This window comes from Oryctolagus cuniculus, chromosome X (genome assembly GCF_051225735.1).
Source record: "Oryctolagus cuniculus isolate XC-2025 breed Fujian yellow rabbit chromosome X, ASM5122573v1, whole genome shotgun sequence".
Lineage (NCBI taxonomy): Eukaryota > Metazoa > Chordata > Mammalia > Lagomorpha > Leporidae > Oryctolagus > Oryctolagus cuniculus.
The window spans coordinates 23,699,052-23,725,838 of record NC_142888.1 but is presented as its reverse complement, the minus strand read 5'-3'; the positions used below and the strand labels follow the sequence as shown (position 1 = coordinate 23,725,838).

General features: G+C 39.9%; 1 protein-coding gene across 14 annotated transcripts in view; it reads right to left on the bottom strand.

Annotated features, from left to right (window-relative positions):
• The window catches only part of SYTL5 (synaptotagmin like 5), a 280,881-nt gene that overhangs the window by 40,146 nt on the left and 213,948 nt on the right, over positions 1-26,787 (bottom strand). For all 14 annotated transcript variants that reach the window (XM_089324968.1, XM_089324966.1, XM_089324962.1 and 11 more), the window contains 3 exons: positions 12,880-13,021; positions 7,068-7,197; positions 4,574-4,680 (listed from right to left, as the gene is read on the bottom strand). In XM_089324968.1, the coding sequence (XP_089181094.1) occupies positions 4,574-4,680; positions 7,068-7,197; positions 12,880-13,021 (379 nt within the window). The remainder of the gene's footprint in view (positions 1-4,573; positions 4,681-7,067; positions 7,198-12,879; positions 13,022-26,787) is intronic.

Sequence of the window (26,787 nt, the reverse complement as noted above, 5' to 3'; positions counted from 1 at the left end):
CTTTACTTCTTCTCTGGAAAGTCTTTTTATTAAAAAAAAAAAAAACCCTGCTTTTCTTGCATGAATACTTGAGATCCAGATAAAAATATCTAGAAATCACGCCATTCCTAGGTTTTCGGTTTTTCCCCCTCCAGTCAATTTGAATTACACCAACAGAAGGATAGGTAGAGGAAGGGACTTGAGGTCAGGGTTTGCATCTAAAGATGCTTGCTTTATGGAAAGAACATGCAATTTGGAATCATACAGACTGCCTTAATTTCCTACTGCTCTGAACTCAAAGATGATTCACCTTAAGAAACGTATTTAAGCTATTTAAATTTTTAAATATTCAGTCTGTATGCGTACATCTGAAATCCCAAATTCTAGTTTTCTTCCCACATTTCTTTTTCTCCATAATGATAAAATGGTTTTTTCTTTCACTAGTTATTTAAGTGATATATTTTAAAGTAAACAATTTCAAGAAACATAGGTAAGTGTAAATAGAAAACATACATCTTTCATTAATATATTAATGGTAGTGGTATGTACTAATTATGTTTATGTTGGATTTTGAAAAATGATACTTTTTGCATCTACAGAAAGGATGTGGTTATTGTAGTTATACCACTGAAATATTCTACTATTTTTTAATGTGAAATAAACTTTGCATCCCTAGAATAAAGCTCACTTGGTTATAGTGTGCAATATATTTTTTGGTACTGGACTTGGCTAACTAATACTTTATTGAGCATTTTTGCATCTATACTCATGATGGGTATTGATATCTGTAGTTTTCTTACAATAGCTTTGTCTAGATTTGATATCAGTGTAATACTACTGACCTTCTAAATGGGCTAAGAAGTTTTTTCCTCCAATTTTCTGAAAATTTTGTGAATTGTTAGTATTATTTCTTCTTCAAATATTTGATAGAATTAATTGATAAAGCTATCTGTACCTGGGCTTTTGGGGGGGGGATGCCTGATTTAGTCTAAAGCTGCCTCCCTACACACTTTGAGTTTGGCTTAAAGTACATAGTTAACTGTAACCAAACTTGATGTGTAAACAGACTGTAACTTACTCTTGTAACCCATAGCTGAGTCTCAGCCAATCACAAGTGGCCAATTTTTCAAACCATGTTCAAATAAGACAGATGCCAACTGTAACCAGTTGGATTGTTTCTGTACCTCATTTCTGTTCTTTGTGCTCATTTCTATTACATTCACATCAATTAACAGAACAAATTATGTTAAGCAATCTTATATACATCAATTCTTCCTTTCATACCCAGAATAAAACTTACTTTTTACTGCAATGTTTTTAACAAAATGCTGTTTTTACTTGATATTATATTTCAGTTTCGCATACATATTCACAAATTAGCTTGACTTGTTTTACTTTTAAACTATTTTTAAAGTATGATTTGAGTATTGAGGTTACACTGGCTCCATACTATGAATCTGAACATTTTCATAGTTTCCTAAGATCACGGATAGTTGAACAACATTGTAATTAGCTGTTCTTTAAGGCTGAGCACAAGTAAGCTTTGAAACCATTTGTTTATGCTGCTTACTTCTCATTTTTGTGATGGACATTTTAAAAGATTTATTTATTTGAAAGGCAGAGTTAGAGAGGGAGGGAGGGAGGGAGAGAGAGGGAGGGAGAGGGAGGAAGAAGGAGAGGGGGAGAGGGATAGAGGGAGGGAGAGGGAGGGAGAGGGGGAGGGGGAGGGGAGGGGGAGAGAGGGAGGGAGAGGGGGAGGGGGAGGGGAGGGAGAGAGGGAGGGAGGAAGAGAGGGGAGGGAGGGAGGGAGAGGGAGAGAGAGGAAGAGGGACGGGGAGAGAGGGAGAGAGAGAGGGGAAGAGGGAGAGGGAGAGAGGGGGAGAGAGGGAGAGAGAGGGAGAGAGAGGGAGAGAGAGGGAGAGAGGGAGAGAGAGGGGGAGAGAGGGAGAGAGAGGGAGAGAGAGAGGGGAAGAGGGAGAGGGAGAGAGGGAGAGAGAGGGAGAGAGGGAGAGAGGGAGAGAGAGGGAGAGGGAGAAAGAGGGAGAGGGGGAGAGGGGGAGAGGGAGAAAGAGGGAGAGGGGGAGAGGGGGAGGGAGGATAGGGGAGAGGGGGAGAGGGAGAGAGGGAGAGAGAGGGAGAGAGAGGGAGAGAGGGGGAGAGAGGGAGAGAGGGAGGGAGGGGGAGAGAGGAGGAGAGAGGGAGAGAGAGGGAGAGAGAGAGGGGAAGAGGGAGAGGGAGAGAGGGGGGGAGAGAGAGGGAGAGAGGGAGAGAGAGGGAGAGAGAGAGGGGAAGAGGGAGAGGGAGAGAGGGAGAGAGAGGGAGAGGGAGAAAGGGGGAGAGGGGGAGGGGGGATAGGGGAGAGGGGGAGAGGGCGAGAGGGGGCGAGAGGGGGAGAGAGGGAGAGAGAGGGAGAGAGGGGGAGAGAGGGGGAGAGAGGGAGAGGGAGAGAGGGAGAGAGAGAGGGGAAGAGGGAGAGAGGGGGAGAGCGGGGGAGAGAGGGAGATGGAGGGAGATGGAGAGAGAGGGAGAGAGAGGGAGAGAGAGAGGGGGAGAGGGAGAGGGAGAGAGGGAGAGAGAGGGAGAGAGGGAGAGAGAGGGAGAGGGAGAAAGAGGGAGAGGGGGAGGGGGAGGGGGGATAGGGGAAAGGGGGAGAGGGAGAGAGGGGGAGAGAGGGAGAGAGGGAGAGATAGGGAGAGATAGGGAGAGATAGGGAGAGGGAGAGGGAGAGAGAGGGTCTGGAGAGGGGGAGAGAGGGAGAGAGAGGGAGAGAGAGGGAGAGGGGGAGAGGGGGGAGAGGGGGGAGAGGGAGAGAGAGGGAGAGAGAGGGAGAGAGAGGGAGAGAGAGAGAGGGAGAGAGAGGGAGAGAGAGGGAGAGAGAGGGAGAGAGAGGGAGAGAGAGGGAGAAGGGGAGAAGGGGAGAGGGGGAGAGGGGGAGAGGGGGAGAGGGGGAGAGGGGGAGAGAGAGAGATCTTATCTTCCATCTGCTGGTTCACTTCTCAAACGGCCAAGGCTGGGCCAGGTTGAAGTCAAGAGCCAGGAGCGGCCGGCGCCACGGCTCACTAGGCTAATCCTCTGCCTGTGGTGCCGGCACTCCGGGATCTAGTCCCAGTCAGGGCGCCGGATTCTGTCCCGGTTGCTCCTCTTCCAGTCCAACTCTCTGCTGTGGCCCGGGAGGGCAGTGGAGGATGGCCCAGGTCCTTGGGCCCTGCACCCACATGGGAGACCAGGAGAAGCTCCTGGCTCCTGGCTTCGGATCAGCGCAGTGCAGTGTGCTGGCTAGGGGGTGAACCAACGGAAAAGGAAGACCTTTCTCTTTGTCTCTCTCACTGTGCACTCTGCCTGTCCAAAAAAAAAAAAAAAAAAAAAAAAAAAAAAAGAGCCAGGAGCTTCATGAAAGTCTCCCCTGTGAGTGGGGCAGGGGTTCATGAACTTAGGCAATCTTCCACTGCTTTCCTAGGAGCGTTCGTAGGGAGCTGGATCAGAAGTGGAGCATTTGAGCCTCGAACCGGCACTCATATGGGATGCCGGCATCACAGGCAGTGGCTTTACCTGCAGTGCCATAATGCCAGCCCCATTATGGTGGATTTTAAAGTAGTTTATAAGCTTTTTATACTACAATAAATAATATTTAATTTTTGAACTCTAAGTTTTCTGAGTTGTTTTGGAAAAACTGTTAGTATCATTTTGTTATATCTTTCTTCCAAAGAGTTCAAATTTTATTAGAGCACTTATAAAATTCAGAACAAATGATATTAGAGCAGGAAGGGAACCTTAACAATAATCTATTTTAACCTTCTCATTCTATAAATGTGTTCTTTGAAATATTAATTTTTACTTAATTTAGTTTCAATTAAGAAGGCCATTTCTTGTGGGGGGGGTGTAACGAGTTACAGAAATGTCCATGTTCAATATATTAGTATTATAACCATAGTCACCGTACTCTGCAATAGGACAAAAGACCTTAATCCTCCTATCTAACTGTAACTTTGTGCCTGTTGATCAACTTCTTTCTTCCCTCCAGTCCCTGGTAACTAGTATTTGTTCTCTACTTCTATGAGATCAGCATTTTCTAGATTCATAGCTAATTCATAGATAACAGAATAAATTTTGAATGTTCCTAACACAAATGATAAATGTTTGAGGTAACAGATATACCAATTACTCTGATCTGATCATTACACAAAATATATATGTATTGAAACATTGCATTGACCCCCATAGATTTCACAATGATTCCAATTTAATGTTTATAAAAGAATTGTTCACATGAAATATATAATCATGTAAGTCTAATATTATTTGGTTTAGGAAAGGCTGGGATCCCTCACTTCCCAGGTTTAGGTTAAGTGATATGCTTTCAGCCAGGAACTGAAATCCTATCAATAGATATTTTTATAGAAATAATCACCTCTCATTAACCTGATTACCTGTTCGTTTTTCTAAATCACAGTTGACTGTGAAGACTAACAGAAAGAGGTATCCTATGCCCTCACTTCACTTGCAACTCTTTATCACCTAAAAGTGGAACTGCTTGAGGCAAGATTGTATCCTTCTTTCCTCATGACCATTAGGCTGTCTTCCACATCCAACTTACCATGTCTTTGTCTAAAGTCCCAGGAACGGATTTGCTTCTTATGCTTACAGAATCCTCTAAGTCATCAGTGCATGACTCACTCAAATCTAACTCAGATCGACTGCGGTCTGCAGGGAGGAAAAGAGAAAGAAACATGTGAATCAGCTTATGTTGTTAGTTTGCATTGTTCATTGCAAATGTTTCAAATTTATGCCAATTCTTTTTAGACACAGGGCACAGTAATGCCACGGAAGCAATAGTCAGCAACTTTATGTTATTTACGTTAAAACACTCCCATTTCAACAGTATTTTGGAAATTGCCTTAGATTGTCTTACCAGTATTTATGTGTCCATTTCTCTTTTGATTACAGGAGAGTAAGTACTCTATAAAAAAGTGCCAAGTTTTTGGGCAGGCATTTGGCCTATCAGTTAAGATGCTGCCTGGGATGCCAACATCCCTCACTGAAGCTCTTAGGTTTAAGTCCCGGATCTACTCCTGATTCCAGATTCCTGCTAATGTGCACCTTTGTTTGGGTTCCTGCCACCTACATGGAAGACCTAGATGAGTTCCCAGCTTCTGGTTTTGACCTCCAGTATGGGGATGTTGGTGGCATTTGGGGAATGAACCATAGTATGGTAGCTTAGTCTCTTTCTCTTTGTCTCTCTTACTCTTTTTTTTGCCTCTCAAATAAAAAAGTAAATAAATTTTTAAAAATTGCAGCTATATATATGCTTTACAAATGCTAAATTTTAAACTGTTTAATTTTCTTCTTTGCTCCTAGACTTTGAAAAACTCTCAAAGAGTGATTTCTTAAGTTTGAAAAAATAAAACATTAACAACTCTTGATTTCAATACTTTGAGAATTCATTATGCTTTCATAGTTGACATAAAATGCAAGCCAACAAATTCTAAACTGCCAGTTTTAAATGATACAGAAAACTCTTTCCTACAAAAAGTAAGGGACCATTGATGAGTTGAGACAAAGTTCTGTTATTTAGGTACCAGGACATTCTTTCATCAAAACAGCATCTACCTTTCAGTTTTAAAAATACTAAGCTAAAACCAATTCACTCCCAGTAATACCACGGACAATCTACCAATCTAGGACAATTTATACATCAGAATAGCTCTATGCCAAATCTGTGCTGAGATATAATTGCTTACAAATGAGAAAGATGGGATACAGCAATAAAGTGTTGAGGTTTAAAATGGTAAATGAAATAAACACTGCACAAGTGCTTAACATAGTGTCTAACACAGAGTATGTAATTAGTAAAAAGGAGCTGTTGAGTAGAAGTAATAGAAGTAGAGTCTATGATGTTTGACTACAGTCTACTTTAAATTTTTCATGTAAGCAGTTAACCACCTTCCTACTCCTGAGTGAAATTCAGCAAGGACCATACACATTCACATTCAGAAAACTCTTGGGGAACTAGCAGGCCAGGAGAGACACCCCCCCACACCCGCCCCAACTAACTCAGCACACAGAAACCAATGTTAGGCTTTAAGCAATATCATCATTAGGATTTTTTTTAAGGATTTATTTATTTATTTGAAAGTCAGAGTTACACTGAGAGAGGAGAGGCAGAGAAAGAGAGAGAGAGGTCTTCCATCCAATGGTTCACTCCCCAACTGGCCACAATGGCTGAGCTGTGCTGATCAGAAGCCAGGAGCCAGGAGCTTCTTCCAGGTCTCCCATGCGGGTGCAGGGGCCCAAGGACTTGGGCCATCTTCTACTGTTTTCCCAGCCCAGAGCAGAGAGCTGGATCAGAAGTGAAGCAGCTGGGACTTGAACCAGTGCCCATATGGGATGCCGGCGCTTCAGGCCAGGGCATTAACCCACTGTGCCATAGCGCCAGCCCTGATCATTAGGTTTTTAATGTTGAGGATTTCATCATGATTTTAGTTCCATATATATGGAACATAAACATCATAATTATGGTAAATTTATCTAAATGGATTTCTTATTCATAGGTAATAAAGTTAATTTTATTAATACTCACTTTATAGGATTATTGTGATAGTGAAATAAAATGATATATTTGAATGTAACATACAAGTGAAAGGGGTAATTATTCATCCCATAATGCTGATTTCAGATAACTCCTTATTTAAACCATGGAATGATTTATTTGTCTGAATATATGGAATTTCTGACCACCATATCTGACCATCATTTTCTTGATGTATTCTTATCTGTTATTTCAAGCACATCCTGGAACCATTTTTATTTCCTATATTCCTGTATTGATATTCTGATATAGTTCTGAAAGTTAGTGATGAAGCCTGGCAAGAGTATGCACTCAATAAGTGGATTTTGCATGAGTCAAGAGATCCAATGAATACCTGGGCTCACTATCAAGCAGTTCCCACAGATTGGGCCTACTACCATAAATCAGAGAATGGACAATTATTTTCTAATCATGAAACACCCTCTTAATACCACTTAGAGCAATGGATTCCATATGACTTAGTAATTTTTTATAAGAAAGTAGGCACATTGTAAATACTCACCAGAGGAAACGGAGGTCCCAGACACTGCTATGGAAGGTGTGCCTGAAGTGTTTCTATGATGACTTTTTATGAGTTCCTCAGAGGTGCTTTCAGTGGCAGTCAAAACCATGGAACTGTCAAAACCACGCTCCTTCATACAAAGTAAAAATTGAAAAAAATCCTTTTATTGACTATAATTTACTTTAAAATGCTCCTATATAAAATACACCTCAGTATAAACACATTTATGTCTATTGCAGGAATCAACTGTCATTTGAAGGGTCCTCATCAGGAATCCATAATACACCAACACTTACTATCAGTAACTTTGTTTTTTAAAAACTTTTATTTAATAAATATAAATTTCGAAAGTGCAACTTCTTGGCCAGCGCCATGACTCACTAGGCTAATCCTCCACCTGCAGCGCCGGCATCCTGGGTTCTAGTCCCAGTTGGGGCGCCGGATTCTGTCCCGGTTGCTCCTTTTCTGGTCCAGCTCTCTGCTGTGGCCCAGGAGTGCAGTGGAGGATAGCCCAAGTGCTTGGGCCCTGCACCTGCATGGGAGACCAGGAAGAGGCACCTGGTTCCTGGCTTCGGATTGGCGCAGTGCGCCAACCATAGCGGCCATTTGGGGGGTGAATCAATGGAAAAGGAAGACCTTTCTCTCTGTCTTTCTCTCTAACTCTGTCTGTCAAAAAATAAATAAAAAAAAGAAAGTGCAACTTCTGGATTATAGTGGTTTTTACCCCCATAACCACCCTCCCATCCGCAAACCATCCCATCTCCTACTCCTTCTCCCATCCCATTCTTCATTAAGATTCATTTTTAATTAGCTTTATATACAGAAGATCAACTTAGTATATACTAAGTAAAGATTTCAACAGTTTGCACCCATACAGACACACAAAGTATAGAGTACTGTTTGAAGACGAGTTTTACCATTAATTCTCATAGCACAACACATTAAGGACAGAGGTCCTACATGGGGAGTAAGTGCACAGTGACTCCTGGTGTTGATTTAACAATTGACACTCTTATTTATGACGTCAGTAATTACGCGAAGCTCTTGTCATGAGCTGCCAAGGCTATGGAAGCCTCTTGAGTTCACAAACTCTGACCTTATTTAGACAAGGCCATAATCAAAGTGGAAGTTCTCTCTTCCCTTCAGAGAAAGGTACCTCCTTCTTTGATGGCCCATTCTTTCCACTGGGATCTGACTCACAGAGATCTTTCATTTAGGTCATTTTTTTTGCCACAATGTCTTGGCTTTCCATGCCTAAGAAACTCCCATGGGCTTTTTAGCCAGATCTGAATGCCTTAAGGCCTGATTCTGAGGCCAGAGTGCTGTTTAGGGCATTTGCCATTTTATGAGTCTGCTGTGTATCTTGCTTCCCATGTTGGATTGTTCTCTCCTTTTTAATTCTATCAATTATTATTAGCAGACACTGGTCTTATTTATGTGATCCCTTTGACACTTAATTCTATCTTTATGATCAATTATGAACTTAAACTGATTACTTTAACTAGTAAGATGGCATTGGTACCTGCCAACTTAATGGGATTAGGAGTCCCATGGCACATTTCTAGCTTTACCATTAGGGGTAAGTCCAAATGAGCGTGTGCCAAACTATCAGTAACTTCTATTTCCAATCTATTCTAAGAGGTTTGTTAATTAGCAAAAATGGTGTTTAAATACTTTATCATTCACAAAATTAGTGAATGTTCTAATATATGGTAAATAAGAATGATGATACAGGTACCCCTAATCTTATGAACTATGTACAAGAATCTGGCAAGCTTCACACCCACAGAACAGCACTTGAGTTTAGAGGTCTGTCTGGTCTTACGGTTGTCCCCATTCTTGACATCCCCTCTTCTCAACCACTTCTTTCATCCTCTACTCACATTCAACAGAAGACTCTGCCACCTTTTTTTTTTTATCTACAAAGCTGTTGATTAGAATATGGTTGGCTACATCTATGTTGAAATGGAACTTTCAGGCATGGCACTGATCGATGTTCATTAAGGGATAAAGAGTGGGAGCTTCTCCAGCTTATAGAATAGGTGATTTTGGAGGCTGTCTGCTTGCTAATAAATGCTTGTGCATGTGGAAAATTCAGTCTCATCCTTGCTTTCATCGGAACATGATAAAGGAAAACTCTGTCCCAACTTTGCCCATGCCTATGGGCTTGACCATATCATCACCCCAAACATGCACGAGCATTAAATAAGGCTGAAGTTTGATGTTCATGCAAATTCATCATGTTGTGATAAAGATCAAATCTAAAATGAACTCTTTAGTTCTTCCTTCTATAAACAATCAGAAAGTGCCTTTCAACATCTTGCAGAAAGGAACTCCCTCCTTGGTTCACAATTGAGACAATTAGGGATACTTTGATGAACTCACTCCAGAGAGATGTGGCTCTCACTTGCTTAGCATACTAATCAATTCAGCTTTAATAGACAATTTTTAGTCTTTGATTATTATCCAACACAGAATATCAGTAGCAGGAGGTATATCACTTCTAACTCCTCTAATTGCCTTGGACTAAAAAGGTCTATCAAAAGAGTGTGACAGAGGTCAAGTGAGTAAATTAGTTTAGGTCCGTTTTTAACATCACTTCAAAAAGTTGTTCACATGAAGAATCCTTTAATTAAGCACGACCAAGTTCTAGAGTGACAATTATATCGATGGTAAATTTTCCCATAGGCTAACTGGGAGTAGTATTAGTACTGAACACTAATAGGCCACTTAATATTTTATAGTCATTAACATGCAATACATTCCCTTGAGGTTCAGGATATCAAACCGAAAATTAACAGGGTACAACCATAACAGAGGAAGGTTAGAAACTAGCATGTTCTTAAAGTTTTCCATTTAAAAAATTACTTCTTACAAGCTAAAGCAGAAAAGAACATTGAAACAAAGAGATGCCAAGAAATGGGAGAAAATGAGAAATTGTTACTTGGTTATCATCTAACTCCATATACTTGTTCTTTTCATCATGAAACAAGCAAACGTGCCTTATAAAATACCATATTGCCTTATTTTTATTCAATACAAATTTTTTTCTTTTCTCTTTAGAAAAGTTCAGCTTAGACCAAATAGAATACAAGACTGAAGTTAAAAAAAGACACTTTATACTCACAATTCAACTACAAGGAATTTCTGTGGGGGAAATCTAAGTGTTCTTTAATAAAGAAGCATGCATGTAGATGTTAGTTGTGAGGGTATTAATAAATGACAAAAGTGATTTTTCCATGTAATAATCTCAAATAGTACTTGGGAAGATAATATTTGCTTTGAGAACAAACTTGATTAACTTATTGGTTATTGGACTGATAGCTGCTAACCACTGGGATATCTGTACCAGATGTTAATTTTTAAAAATAATTTATTGATTCAAGGGGAATGGAAAGAATGTTTCCATCCTCTGGTTCACTCCTCAAAGGCCTACAATGGCTGAGGCTGGGTCAGGCAGAAGCTGGAAGATAGGAGCTCATCCACTTCTTCAACATAGGTGGCAGGAACCCAACTACTTGAGCCCATCTCCACCACCTCCCAGAGTCTGCCTTAACAGAAAACTACAATCCTACAATCAGGAACTAGATTCAGGTATCAAATTCAGGCACTCCTATGTGGGACATGGGCATCCTAAACATTGTCTTAAATCTAGGCCAAACTCCAACCTTAAAATTTTCTAAGCTCTTTTGTATCAGTAGGTAAACAGCATTCCCTCCTTTCCCTGTGCTCCCACATATCCACAACCCCAGGTCTCCCTACAATCCAGGTTAATGCATGATTTAAGAAGGGCCCACGATACTGCCCCAGCCTTATGCCCATGTCTGTTCTGATTGCTCAATGTCCCTGCCATTCCAATTGCTATATATCACTCCTTGTTAGTTTACCAAAGAGGTGAGTGCAATCATGAACTGCACATGCATTTTTCTGGCTATTGAACAGAATCTGCTTGTTGAGCTTAACATAAATATTTACAAAATTTTTAAATGTGTTTTATCTTAGCAAGTACAATTTAGACTGCAGATGTTTAAATAAATCTATTATTCCATCTGCATGCCTTTGGCTCTTCCTTAAGAACATTCATAGAATCTGACTACTAGCTACCTTCACTACTATTCTCTTTTCCAAAATTCAATCCTTCATTGGGACTATGACAATGGCCTCCTATTTGATCTCCTGGCTTCTGTTCTGTCCCCACAGCTACTTTTCCATACAGCCTCCAGATCCTGCATAAACTGAAGCTATATCATACTACTTCTACCCCCTAGCTTCCCCCATGCAAAAGTATGTACAGTGGTCTCTAAGGCCCTAAGCAGTCTGTGACATCTCTGAACTCATTTCCTAGTGCCCATCCTTTGTTCACTCATGACAGCTCTTCTTCCCTCCTTGTACCTTGAATATGCTATGTGGGCTCCCAATTCAGAGCCTTTGCATTTGCTGTTCCTCCAGAGGCATTAAACATTTTGGAAAGTGGTTAAGCAAGTACACAACCATTTAAGATAGAAACCAGGCATGAATAGGTAAAGCTGCTTTCCCCTACGTGCTCTTGCCAGGCATCAGTGTTGTCCCTGCCCCAGACATCTGCATGGCCTATGCTTTTACTTCAAGTGTTTACTTGACCAGGGTATGACATATCATACATCTCCATTAAATATTGACTGAATGAAATAATTGTGGTTAATATATAAAGAGTTCTTAAATATAGGTACCAACACTGAGTTTCCTGGTTAATGAAAACATCTAGTAGATTCTAGCCAATTCATTCCAAGAATGACCCGCAGCAAAATATTTAATAAAAGAAAATATTACTATCCAGATATTTTTTCATCTTCTCCTTAAAGACAAACCAAAGGGCAGATATTTAGCCTAGCAGTTAAGACACTTTAACTTCATATCAGAATATCTGAGGTTGAAAGCTCAATAACCTGCTAAAGCAGACCTTATGGGGTGGTAGCAATGGTGATGGCTCAATGGTTGGGTTCCTGTCACTCATGTGAGAGAGTTGGACTGAGTTTCCAAGTCTCAGCTTCAGCTCAGCCTACCCTGGACATTATATGCATTTGGGGTTGAACTGGCAGATGAGAGTGTTCGCTTTCTCTCTCTCTCCTTCTCTATTTTTTCTGCCTTTCAAATAAAATAAATGAAAAAATTTAAAAAAGAGAAAATCAATATAAAATATGTGTGCATTTATAACTATATGCCACTTAATGACAGGAACCTGTTCTAAGAACTGTGTCATTAGACACTTTTGTGGTTGTGTGAACATCATAGAGTATATTTATACAAACTAGGCCATATAATCTTCTGATACCATTCTTGTCATTGACTGAAACATTATTATGCATAATGCGATACTATGAATGTGACATGCCATTTAAGTCTTCATTATGTGTTCACCCCTACTTTAACAGATATATAGAACACTATAAAAAGTTCAAGGTTCCACTTTTCCATATTTAAATCAGTTTGGAAAAGTTTTAGTGCAGTCAACTTTTATGAATATCTTCTCTGAGAAGCAACATGAAGGACCAAAATCAGAGCCTTCTAAACATTCTTTATATTTGTTTAAATCATATAGCCATTTAAACTTCCATCATACAAATGCTATCTTTGCACTTGTATCTTTTTCCTATTCACTTTCAGTTTCCTATCAGGAGCTAAGGATGCAGCAGGTTCAGTTCAGATAAAGAAGCTTCTACCATTAAACAGCATAAACAATATGATCTGAGATATGGGGAGTTCAAATGTAGCACACCATGGTGGTGAGGTCAAATCCCAGAAGCTACATGTCCTTTTACATTTGTGCACTTACTCTGCTGTTGATGGAAGTCACACTGCGTGTGCTTGGTGCTGGTGACCTCTGAGTGACTGGGGTCACACCACTGCTCCGGCTGCTCTTTGGGGTCCCGGGACCAGCCTCTCGGTCATTGAGATCTGATGAATCAGTGCTCCCCCTAAATGAGAAAGCACATTCTGACTTTAACATGGAAGCAGAGTAGCAACCAAAGACACAAGAAGGGAAAATAAAGACAGATGAAACACACCAAGTTGACAACAGCTACATTGGAACTTCTCCACAATTATCATATCACCTGTTTCTCTGAAGATCTTCAGTGGTTCACAAGGTTAAACCCCATTTGCCTGTCTCCCAAGTCTTTGGAATTGAGTTTCACCCAATATTTTTCACTTTAATTTCACAGTACTTACTAGCATTCTCCCAGCCAGTTCACACCATGACTACTCTCTTAACTTGCCATGTTCACTTCTACTTCTAAGACTTTTGCTCACTTTCTCTCCAACTGATATGCTCTTTTTGCTACTGACTATATATGTAAATCTTCCTCATCCTTTAAGGTCAGATGTAGTCCAGGCTTCTCCATCAGGCCTCTCCTGCCAATCCACATTCTGTCAATCTCTGCTTTATGTAATTCCTATTGACTTTGATTTTGTAAAGAAAACTATTTATTATTTTGGCTACACAATGTGGTTTTTGGCTCCCCGACAGACCTACATACATGGGCCTTGGTGCTTCTTTCAGTTGTGGGCTCCTTGGAAACAGAGTCCATGTCGTATTTACTATAGTATCTGCAGTACCCTCATAGTGTGTTGGAACAAAAAAGTCAGTTAGTGGAGCCGGCACTGTGGCACAGTGAGTTAAAGGCTGGCTTGAAGCGCTGGCATCCCATATGGGTGCTGGTTCTAGTCTCAGCTGCTCTTCTTCCGATCCAGCTCTCTGCTAGGGCCTGAGATAGCAGTGGAAGATGGCCCAAGTCCTTGGGCCCCTGCACCTTAATGGGGGACCTGGGGGAAGCTCCTGGCTCTTGGCTTCAGATCAGCGCCATTCTAGGTGTTGCGGCCAACTGGGGAGTGAACCAGTAGATGGAAGACCTCTCTCTCTATCTCTACCTCTCTCTGTAACTCTGTCTTTCAAATAAATAAAATAAATCTTAAAAAACAAGACAAGTCACTTAGCACATATTTCATGAAAGATAGAAATCACATTTCATTTCTCTGGGTTGTTTTAGTGTCTGGCTCATGGTGCACACTTGAATCACTTCCATGTGTGTTAATGTGATTTGATCCTATTCAATAATGATAAATGGAAAAATTTCTGCCCTTGAGGTGATCACAACTTTCTTATTAAATGGAGCTTCACATGCAATTATATTTATTGACAATTTAGGTTAACTGTCTATTCTTATTTTATTCCTTAAGTGGCAAAATATAACTCTGTATGAATTCCACTTAGTTACTACTTTAAGAAGTTACAAATGCACTTATAATAGTAGACATCTTATTAGTAGAGCACATCAGCAATGGTGTATATTGATTAGGGATTACAGTTAAGTCAATCAAAGGAGAGATTAAATAGAATAAACGAAGGGTTTTTAAAAAGGAAAATGTCTACAATCAGGGTTTTTTTGGGGGGACTTTATATATTAGCTTCCACAAATCAGAGAAAACATAAGATATTTCTCTTTTTGGGTCATCTTATGATTTGTTATTTATAGCACTTGAGTATATTCCTGTGGAACAGTGGTCTTTCTACTTTTTACTTGTTGAACAGTATATTTAGCAGAGTTTTAAGTCTGTGATTATAAAGAAAATTGAAAATATGTTATCACAAAAATTAAAAGAAAAACAGGAAGAATGAGGCAGGGATGAAAAGAAGTATCTGTATGTTCTTAGAATTATATTTTTCAAATACAAGAAATCTGTTCTCTTTATATTAATAAAAATATTTTAAACCAGAAAATTAAATATATATATTCCTATATATTTAACCAAACTAAAAATATTTTAAAAAAGGAGAATGTGCAAATGTGTACATATGGTTATCAGAAGATAAATCTGGCATAAGAAAAAAATAGGCAATGTCCACTGGACCTCTCAACACCAACTCATGTTTTTTCAAGCCTATGTATCAGAGAAGCTAACATAATCCAATGCACCCTGGAAGAAATTGTCTGCCAGCACAACCTTCAGTAATCATATGAATTACAGCTTCTTTTACTGAGTATATTCTAGGTATTAGCCACTTTCCATACATCAAATTCCCTGTAAAATATATTAACATTTCTCTTTTGAACATGAGGAAATTGAGTTTTAGAGAATTTAAATATTCTATACATGTTTGCTTGCATGTATGTGCACATATACACCACCACCACATCTCCATGCTGTTACACAGTACACAGAAAAGTCAGAATAAAAAACGGTATTGTCTACCCACTCAAAGCCTGTGCCAATTCCAGTTTCTCATATTATTTCCTCGGTAATTCACCAAGATCAAATAATTTCAACTAGGCAGGTTTTGCATTACAGAATGAGCTATAAAGACAAATCTCAAGGGAGTAAAGGGAGCAGTGTTTCGGGATTTGATTAAGAGAATTATGAAAGTTTTCTAGGCAGCATTCCTTTGATACTCTGTAGAGAGCATCTCTGACTTCCTCTAAGAAATGACACTCTAACTACTTTATAACACTAGGGACTTAGCTCGAGAAGAGTCTATGGCTACGTCTGTTGATTCTGACAATGCAAGAAAAATTTTTGATTAAATATATTGATAAAACTTGGATTCCAAGTTCCTAGGTGATTGTCCTTAGCCCCCCTACCTCAGGTGCTACACTTCTATATTTGACAACAGTTGACCATATATGTACCTTTCCAAGTGCTTCTGCTTATCTCACAGGTGCTCTTAGAGACCTATCCAGTGATGCTGTACTACACAGTGATGTTGTTCTCTACTCTCAGAACAATATTTCCACAAAAAATTTCTTCCTGTTTACTATACACTCTCCTTTAAAAAGGAGTGCTAAGTATGAATCTTGCAGAAATAAGCCAAACAAGGAATGAATCAAAGCTCCTTGTGTGACTGTTTAGGCTTATGTATATGCTGAAGCTCCTCTTGGACCCAGGATGCCTTAAGAAAGTTCCCATCATGGACTAGCCTTGCTGAAATAAAAAGTCCTACTTTTGTGGTAGCTCTGGCAGAAGTTGATTAATTATGTTGATGACATTTAAGAAGCTGTCCTGTAATAAGGAAAAAATTTTTGTGACTGCAAGTCAGCTACTGGAAATTATTGTTGCCAGCAACATTATCTCAAAAATGACATACTTCCACATTTGTCCCTGACATTTATTGTGAGCTTCTCAAAAATATTCTCCTTTCAGATGATTAGACTAAGCAAAAGTTTAGTCTAATGAGGCAGATTGATATAAATATTTGGGTGCCAACTCTTTCAGATGGTATGTAAAATATGATGTAAGATACATGAACCTTTGCCACTTAAATAGGAGGAGGATAAAAAGCTTCCACAAGTTTAGAGAAGTTTAAAGGCCAATAGTTATTTTTGATTCAGATATCATATTTCTGAGATTTAAATAAGAAGTATTAGAAATCAGTGCCAACAAACCTTCAAGCTAAAATATGATTAAGGGAAAACTGGCAAGAAAGAGATATATTTATCTCATTTTAATAGGCCTAAGTATGGGGATATGGCATTCTCTGGGGAGCTTAGATATTTTGGTTTACTAAAAAACATATTTTCTGTTTTTCATTCTTTTTTTTTTTTTGACAGGCAGAGTTAGACAGTGTGAGAGAGAGAGACAGAGAGAAAGGTCTTCCTTCCATTGGTTCACCCCCCAAATGGCTGCAATGGCCAGTGCGCTGCGCCGATCCGAAGCCAGGAGCCAGGTGCTTCCTCCTGGTCTCCCATGTGGGTGCAGGGAGCAGGACTCGGGCCATCCTCCACTGCCCTCCTGGGCCACAGCAGAGAGCTGGCCTGGAAGAGGAGCAACCGGGACAGAATCTGGTGCCCCGACCGGGACTAGAACCCAGGGTGCCAGTGCCGCAGGCGGAGGATTAGCCTAGTGAGCCAAGGCGCCGGCCTTAAAAGACATTTTCTAGGTTAGGAAACAGTTTAATTCATGTTAGCTTATGACATATACTTTAAAAACCTTCTATTTTATTTTCTCTAATCCCATGCTGCCTCATAGTCTTGATAATGGCTTCCCAGATTTGTTCATTTCTGGATAGAACATCAACGATAGAGAACAGAAACTACCATTTAGTAAGTTGCCTTTCTAGTTTACATATTAATCTTCTAGAAGCTGTATGAAATTCAAATTTCAGTCCCCATAAACAGTTTTATTGGAATGTAGGCATGCTTATTCTTTTAGGTATTGTCTGTACTGCTTATATGCTCCAACAAGAGTTGAGTATTTAACATGAAGAGCACAGGGACCACAAAGCCAAAAATTTTACTATTTATTAGAGAAGAGGTTGATTTCTGTAGGTATGCCCAGGTATGAAGGCACACAGACACATGTCTCCATTTACAAACCAAACTCTGGAGAGGCCAACACAACCCAAAGGAATGAATTTCAATGTGTGGGTGGGGGAGAGGGAGGGAGGGAGGGAGAGAGAAAGAGAGAGAGAGAGAGATTTAGGCTACAGTGAACCATCAAAGGAGCACTTGAATGCAGAATTAGGGAAGCAGAGACATGAGGAAGATGTGGAAATTTATCAGGCAGCTTCTAGTGTGATGCCTAAATAGTTGCCGGTCTTCTATGGTTTAATTACATATAGGGTCCTTTCTTTTTGTTTGTGGAGAGAGGATAAAGGTAGCATAATGTGGAGGGCACTAAATGAAACTATATTCAATGAATATTAGTGTTAATCATACAAAGAACCTTTATAGTTTGATTTTTTTGACAGAGTGGACAGTGAGAGAGAGAGAGAGAGAGAGAGAGAGAGAGAGAGAGAAAGGTCTTCCTTCCATTGGTTCACCCTGCAAATGGCCACTACGGCGGGCACACCGCACTGATACGAAGCCAGGAGCCAGGTGCCTCTCCTGGTCTCCCATGCGGGTGCAGGGCCCAAGCACTTGGGCCATCCTCCATTGCCTTCCCGGGCCACAGCAGAGAGCTGGCCTGGAAGAGGGGCAACTGGGACAGAATCCACCGCCCCGACCAGGACTAGAACCCGGTGTACCGGTGCCGCAGGTGGAGGATTAGCCTATTGAGCCACGGCACTGGCTTATAGTTTGATTTAATCAAAGAAAATCTGATTTATTTTGTAGTTTCAAAATGCTTAGTGTATCCTTGAGGGATTTGTTTCCTTTAAGAAAACAGCCTAAAATAGAAGAGACAATCACCCTGAGGCAAGGATTCCAGCTGGGTATGAAGAAAGAGAAGTTAAGCATAAGTAATACTGTAGCCTGATTACATTGTGGTTTTGTAGCATCACAGTGAGATTCAATGTGTTATTTCTCAATAATGACCAGAAGTCAGTTGGGAGAGAAAGGTCAGCAGTCTTGCAAAACCTTGAGTCAACTAGAAGGTCAGGTGCAAGAAGAGAGTCAACTGCCTTTCCCTACAGCCACAAAGAAAATTGGGTGTTCAGCAGAACTTAGGTTATAATAAATAAATAAGTATGAAGGAGACTCAAAAAGTTCATGAAAAAAGTGCATATTATCATTTAATTTCCTTTTCCTCAGACATTTGGATCTTCCCTCACCCCCGATTCCTGTACTTCTGTACTTACTCTGTACTTATTAGCTTGGATTTGCCAAACTCTTATTCAGCCTAGGATATAACTTTGCTTATAAGAAGAAAGTTGTCAAGATATCCAAGTCATCCACATGCTGATCCAACAGAAATCAGGGGCTGAGAACCTGAGAATCTGGCAAATATACCTTTGAAGGAAGTCTTAGAGCAGATTGGTAGGGAGGTGGTAGCAGATTCTACGAGGGTCCCTGACCATTTTCCTTTGGTATTCACCCCTACTCACATAATTCTGCTTACTAGGAATACCCACAGCTCCTTGCCTGTGAACTTTCTTGGATCATGGGAGCATGGGGCTTCTATGAACAGAGCAAGTTGGAAATGGCAGAGAGTTAGTGCCCCAAACTCATCCCTCAATCAACAAAGAATTGGTGTAAAAACATCTCAGATTTCCATTCTCTTGACTAGACAACTCTGAGCTATATTTCATACTGTTTCCTAGAGTTGTCCAGTGACACTGAGCTCTAATTGCCCACATTAGTAACTGGCTTTAGGACATACCATTTTTTCCTTCCTCGCCACCCTATCTATGTCTTCCTAGATCACATCACAAACACATGATGTGCTCTTGAATCTTTATTTCAGGGTGTGCTTCTGGGGGAGCCAAAATCAAGAAGTGTATATGGGAAGCAAAATATGTTTTTTCCCCCAAAGAAACTGTTTATTCAATGAGTACAAATTTCATAAGTACAACTTTAGGAATATAGTGATTCTTCCCATGATGCCCACCCTTACACCTCCACTCCCACTCGGCCTTCTCCCTCTCCCATTCCCATTCTCCATTAAGAAAAAAAAGCAAAATAAAACTGTTCTTCGATAGTCAAGACAAAGGCTATTGAAGTCATTGCTCTCGAAGTGTCAATTTCACTTCTACAGATTTCCTTTTAGGTTCTCTATTAGTTATCACAGATCAGGGAGAATATATGGTATTTGTCCCTTTGGGACTAGCTTATTTCACTAAGTATTATGCTTGCCAGATTCATCCATTTTGTTGCAAATGACTAGATTTCTTTTTTACTGCTGTGTAGTATTCCACAGAGTACATATCCCATAATTTCTTTACCCAGTCTTCAGTTGATGGGCATTTAGGTTGATTCCATGTCTTAGCTATTGTAAATTGAGCTGCAATACACATGGGGGTGCAGACAACTCTTTAATTTGCTGATTTCACTTCCTGTGGGTAAATTCCCAGGAGTGGGATGGCTGAGTCATATGGTAGCTCTATATTCAGATTTCTGAAGTATCTCCAAATTGATTTCCATAGTGGTTTTACCAGTTTAGATTCCCACCAACAGTGGATTAGTGTACCTTTTTCCCCACATCCTTGCCTGCATTTGTTGTTTGTTGATTTCTGTAGGAAAGCCATCCTAACTGTGGTGAGGTAAAACCTCACTGTGGTTTTGATTTGAATTTCCCTGAAGGCTAATGATACGGAGCAGTTTTTCATGTGTCTATTGGCCATTTTGATTTCCTCTTTTGAAAAAAAGTCTGTTTAAGTCCTTGGAACATTTCTTAACTGGGTTGTTTTGTTGTTGTTGAGTTTCTTGATCTCTTTATATATTCTGGTTATTAATCCTTTATCAGTTGTATTGTTTGCAAATAAATTCTCCCATTCTGTTGGTTGCCTCTTCACTTTCCTCAGTGTTTCTTTTGCAGTACAGAAGCTTTTCAGTTTGATGTAATTCCACCTGTTGATTTTTGGCTTTGACTGCCTGTGCCTCCAGGGTCTTTTCCAGGAATCTTTGCCTGTGCTCATATCTTAAAGGGTTTCCCCAATGTTCTCTAATAATTTGATGGTATCATGTTGTAGATATAAGTTTTTAATCCATTTTTAATGGATTTTCATGTAAGGTTTAAGGTAGGGGTCCTGCTTCATACTCTTGCATGTGGAAAACCAGTTTTCCCAGCACCATTTGTTGAACAGACTGTCCTTGCTTCAGGGATTGGTTTTAGCTCATCAGTCAAATATAAGTTGGTTGTAGATGCTCAGATTTATTTCTGGCATTTTTATTCTGTTTCATTGGTCTATCCATCTGTTTTTGTACCAGTACCAGGCTGTTTTCATTATAACTGCCTTGTAGTATGTCTTGAAATCTGGTATTGTGATACCTCTGGCTATGTTTTTGTTGTATAAGATTGCTTTAGTTATTGGAGGTCTCCTGTGTTTCCATATGAATTTCAGCATCATTTATTCTATATCTGAGAATAATGTCCTTGGTATTTTGATTGGTATCACATTGAATCTGTAGATTGCTTTCAGAAGAATAGACCTTTTGATGATATTGATTCCTCCAATCCATGAATATGGAAGATTTTTCCATTTTTTGTATCTTCTTCTACTTCTTTCTTTAATATTTCATAATTCTCATCGTAGAGATCTTTGAAATCCTTGGTTAAATTTATTCCAAGGTATTTGATATTTTTTATAGCTATTGTGAATGGGATTCATCTTAGAAGTTCAATCTCAGTCTTGGCATTGCTTGTATACAAAGGCTGTTGATTTTTGTGTATTGATTTTATATCCTGCTACTTTACCAAACTCTTTTATAAGTTCCAATAGTCTCTTGGATCTTCTATATATAGCATCATGTAATCTGCAAATAGGCATAGTTTGACTTCCTCATTCCCAATTTTAATCCCTTTGATTTCTTTTTCTTGTGTAACAGCTCTGGCTAAAACTTCCAGGACTATATTGAGTAGCACTGGCAAGAGTGGGTATACAAAACAGATGGTTTTGAGTTATAAATATAAATTTCTAGGTGAAGAACATTTTGGCAATTCTAGACCCTGCGAATCTCACACTGATAAAGTCATAGTCCAATTAAATCAAGTACTCTGGTGAATCTGTATTTCCTCATCTGTTCTATTGCATGCCCATCATTTCATGCAAGTAATATTCTCTCTTCTAGGGCTACCATCTTTTGATGGATTGCTTTAGGCTGTTAGCATTTGTGACAGCACGTGGCTTTGATTGCCCATTTCTTGCTGCCACTAATGAGGGCTGAGTTCCCCCAAAGAAGTTAAAATAGAAAAAAAAAGTGGATCCAAGATGGCTGAAGAGGGAAAAAGATGTGCTGATTTTGACCATGGGAAGATAACAGAAGAAAAGGGGGAGGAATTGCAGTCCCAGGGGACAGTTGGGAAGGAGTTTATAGTGGAAATTATGGAGAAAGGAGAGAGACGGCATGGAGCAGCAGAAGCAGCAAGCAGGACACCGCTGGTGACTCCTGCCGCCAGTGGCAAGAAGAGATGCCATCTTCTTGGAGCAAGGTTAGAGGCCTGCAGTAGCCTGTATCACCAATAATACTGTCTGTGGGAGAACCTTGAGAATCACATTGCCTTTAAGTGCAGCCTGGAGCACTAGCTGGGGTCAGGGTGCCCACCAAACCCCATGAAGGGTGAGCACATTGCTCTCTTCCCATCCCCCAACAAGGGTACCCAGGGATAAGCTTTCAGCCCAGAATACTGTATGCAATGAGGCTCTCATTTATAAATGAAGATGAAATTAAGACCTTCCAAAATGAATAGAAATCGAAGGAATTTGTCACCACTCATCCAGCCTTACAAATGACACTTAAGGATGTGCCACACACAGAAACAAAGGTAGTCAGCATCATGAAAGAATGTGAAAGTAGAAAGTTTCCCAATAAAGCACCATCTTAATAAGGCACGTAGAAGCTGCTCTAGCACGTGTGACGGAGATTTTGTCAGAGGGATAAATCCATGGTCATCACTGACTATGAGACTGGCCTGGAGGATTGGCAGGGGAAAGGGCACCCACTTAGGTCTGTGAAATTATCCCCTCCTCTCACTCTATGAAGGTACTCAGACACAACCTACGAAGCTGGAAGACCAACCAACTTCTATCAGGCTGGCAGCTGGCTTCAGGAATGCCTTAGCTCTCTCTGTGGCTGTGAGAGTCTTGCAAGGCTGAGAGGGGATTCCCTGCTCCTGCAATGGTGGGAGTACTGTGCAATATGACTATGAGATTTCTGTGACTGTGTGTTAGGGTGTGGGATTTGGTTGGGTCTCCGGGCAATCACTTTGTCTGGTTTCAGAGGCTCAGAGTTCCTTGAGTGCCTAGGGTGGGTCTTGCTGAGGGTTTCATGCTCACATTGAGGAGTGCACAGATCCTTTGTGTTGTTCATACACCTGTGTGGGTGGGGTGTGTAGCCACAGTGGGCTCACCCTGGACAGTTGGTTTACCTTCACAGAGAGGGGCTGAGGCTAGGATCATGCCAGCCTACTTTATCACACCCTCTCCCTGATGACAATACAGGAGATCTACCACACCCAGCTAGGGTGTCACTCTGGACTCTTATCCCATTGTCAAGCACTGGCTAGAGCTCTCTGGCTCTATCCAGCACATGCCTCTGGATATCTCCCCAATTAGAAGATACTCCATTTAGCTACAGAGGCATATTTCAAAGATAAAAGCTGACAGAGGAGGAAAAAAAAGTGTTTTCACAAATGCCTAAAGATATATGCAGAAATACAAGAAACACGAACAAGGAAGACAAATATGACTCCCCAAAAGGAGCACAGCATTTCAGTATTAGAATGTGAGATTTCATAGAGAAATAAAAATGAAATATTGGAAATGAAGAGTTCAATAGATCAAATAAAAAATGTGGTGGAAAGCCTTAACAACAAACTTGGTGAGGCAGAAGAAAGAGTATGTAAGTTAGAAGATAAATCTCTGGAAATTTTACAGCCAGACCCCCCCCCCCCCCAAAAAAAAAAGAGGTTATAAAACTAAAAAACAGCCGGCGCCGAGGTTTAATAGGCTAATCCTCCACCTAGCGGCGCCGGCACACCGGGTTCTAGTCCCGGTCGGGGTGCTGGATTCTGTCCCGGTTGCCCCTCTTCCAGGCCAGCCCTTTGCTATGGCCCGGGAGTGCAGTGGAGGATGGCCCAAGTGCTTGGGCCTTGCACCCCATGGGAGACCAGGAGAAGCACCTGGCTCCTGGCTTCGGATCAGCGTGATGCGCTGGCCGCAGCGTGCCGGCCGTGGCGGCCATTGGAGAGTGAACCAACGGCAAAAGGAAGACCTTTCTCTCTGTCTCTCTCTCTCACTGTCCACTCTGCCTGTCAAAAAGAAAAAAAAAACACCTAAAAAACAGTGTTGGATATTTATGGGATACTATCAAATAACCCAACATACAAGTCTAAGGAGTTCTTGCAGGCATGGAAAGAGAGAATGGATCAGAAGGCCTTTTTAGTGAAATAATTACAGAAAACTCCCCCAATTTGGTGAAAGAAAAGGACATCCAAGTACAGGAAGTACATAGAATTCCTAATAGACATGACTATAAAAGATATTCACCATGACACACTGTAGTCACACTTCCCATAGTAAAACGTAGAGAAAAAATTCTAAAATACGCGTTAGAGAAATGCCAGGATAGGAAAGGGAGGAGAAAGAAGGCTGGGAGTGTGGGTGGGTAGGGTGGGAAGAATCACTATGTTCCTGAAGTTGTATTTATGAAATGCATGAAGTTTGTATACCTTAAATAAAAGGTTTCTTGGAAAAATAATAAAAAAATAAAAAAGTGATTAAAAAAAAAGAAAAGTATATAACAGAACCTACATTAAAAATTGAAAAGGCATCAAATAAATGATCTGAAAATGCATGCAAGTATCTAGAAAAATAAGATCAAACCTAAAATTACTAGGAATGAAAAAATAATAAAAATTAGAGAATAAACAAAACTGAAATCAAAAATAATAAGAGATAAGTAAAATAAAGAGCTGGTTTTTTGAAAAAAAAATTGATACATGATTGGGCCTTACTAACCCAAAAATGGGGAGAAGACCCAAATCAAGAAAATCAGAGATGAAAAAGGAGATGATACAATGGATAACACAGAAATACAATAATACTAGGAATTATTACAAACAGCTGTATGCCAACAACTTAGAAAATACAGAAGAAATGTATAAATTTCTGGACAAATACAACCTAACAAAATTGAGTCATGAAGACGTAGAAAGTCTACAGAGACCAATAACCAAGATGGAGATTGAATCAGTAATTAAATTCCTCCCAACTTTAAGATAATAGTAGTACTGAATAGCTTCACTGCTGAATCCTACTCTTTCAGGAGGGAATCCTCCCAAACTCCTTCTATGAGGCATCTCCTTAATTCCAAAATCAGAAAAAGATGCAACAAAGAAAGAGAATTCGTAAGAGTTTGGCAAAGTTGCTGGGTATAAAACAACATTCAAAAATCAATAGCCTTTGTATGCACAAATAATGTCATGGCTGATAAAGAACTTGTAAGACCAGTATCATTAACTACAAAAACATCTAATTACCTTAGGATAAGTTTAACCAAGGATGTGAAAGATCTCTACAATGAAAATTACAAAAAGTGAAGGAAAAAAATGGAAGGGGCAAAAAATGGAAAAGTCTTCCATATTAGGGGATTAGAATAATTAATATCATCAAAACGTCCATACTACCCAAAGCAATTTTAAAGATTCAATGTGATCCCAAAATACCAAAGCTGTTCTTATCCGATCTGGAAAAAATGACCCTAAAATTCATATGGAATCATGAGACTCCAAGTAACTAAAGCAACCATAAACAGTAAAAATGAAATTTGGAGTCATCACAGTACCTAACTTCAAGACATATTTTTAAAAAAAGATTTATTTATTTATTTGAAAGGCAGTTACAGAGAGGCAGAGGTAGAGAAAGAAGTCTTCCATCCACTGGTTTACTCCCCAAATGGCCACAGTAGCTGGAGCTGGGCCAACCTGAAGCCAGGAAACCAGAGCTTCTTCCAGGTCTCCCATGCATGCAGGTACAGAGGACCAAGGACTTGGGCCATCTGCTATTGCTTTTCCAGGCCATAGCAGAGATCTGGATTAGAAGTGGAGCAGCTGGGACTTGAATTGGTGCCCATATGGGATGCTGGTGCTGTAGGTGGCAGCTTTCTTTACCTGCTATGCCACGGTGCCCGCCTCAACTTCAAGACATATTACAAGGAAATATAATCAAAAAAGCTTGGTACTGGCAGAACAATACACATGTCAACCAATGGAACAGACTAGAAAACCCAGAAATTAATCCACCTGTCTACAACCAACTAATCATTGACAAACAAGCTGAAACCAAATGCAAACAAACACCACAATGAGGTTTCACCTCACCTCACTTAGAGTGGCTATCATCCAAAAATCAAATAAAATCCTAGCAAGGATGTGGGAAAAAAGGTACCTTAATACACTGTTGGTGGGAATGTAAACTCATACAACCATTACAGAAGACAATACAGAGATTTCTCAGAAAGCTGAAAATAGTTATATCATATGACACAGCCATTCCATTCCTGGGAATTTACCCAAAGGAAGTGAAATCAGCATATGAAAGAGTTATTGGAACCCCCATGTTTATAGCAGCTCAACTTACAACAGCTAAGATATGGACTCAACCTTGATGTCCATCAACTGATGACTGAATAAAGAAATTATGGTATAAGAACGTTGGAATCTTACTCAGCCTTAAAAAAGAATGGAATCCTGTCTTTTACTACAAAATGGATTCACCTGGAGACCATTATTCTTAGTGAAATAAGCCAGTCCCAGAAAGACAAATATCATGTTTTCCTTGATTTGTGGTAACTAATATATAGAGTACAAAAAATGTAATGTATATGAGCAAATTGACATTTTGAAATTTGATTATTGTTTATAGCTCTTGTCTATATTCTTGAGGAACAGTGGTTTTTCTACTTACTACTTGTTGAATTCTTTATTTAGTGGAGGGTTAAGCTTGTGATTATAAAGATAATTGAAAGTACATCATTGTTAAAAGAAAAATAAGAAGCAGAGAGGGTGGGAGTGAGGGAAGGGGGGAGAGTAGGGTGAGATGTATCCTTATGCTCTTAAAACCATGTACATGAAATATATGAAATTTGTTCCCATTTTATGAATAAAAATTTTAATAGAAAAAAAGTACTTAGAAGCACCTGAAAATGAAGGAGAGATACAGGAAAGAGGTGAAAGTAATTTTCCTTTGGTGGACAATCTTTATAGCCTTTCTCCCTTTGAGTCATGAAACTGTCACAGCTAGTATTACTGAATAAAATTTACATTTCACAAAGATGCTTTTAGAGATATGCTACAAATAAGAACAATTTTAAAA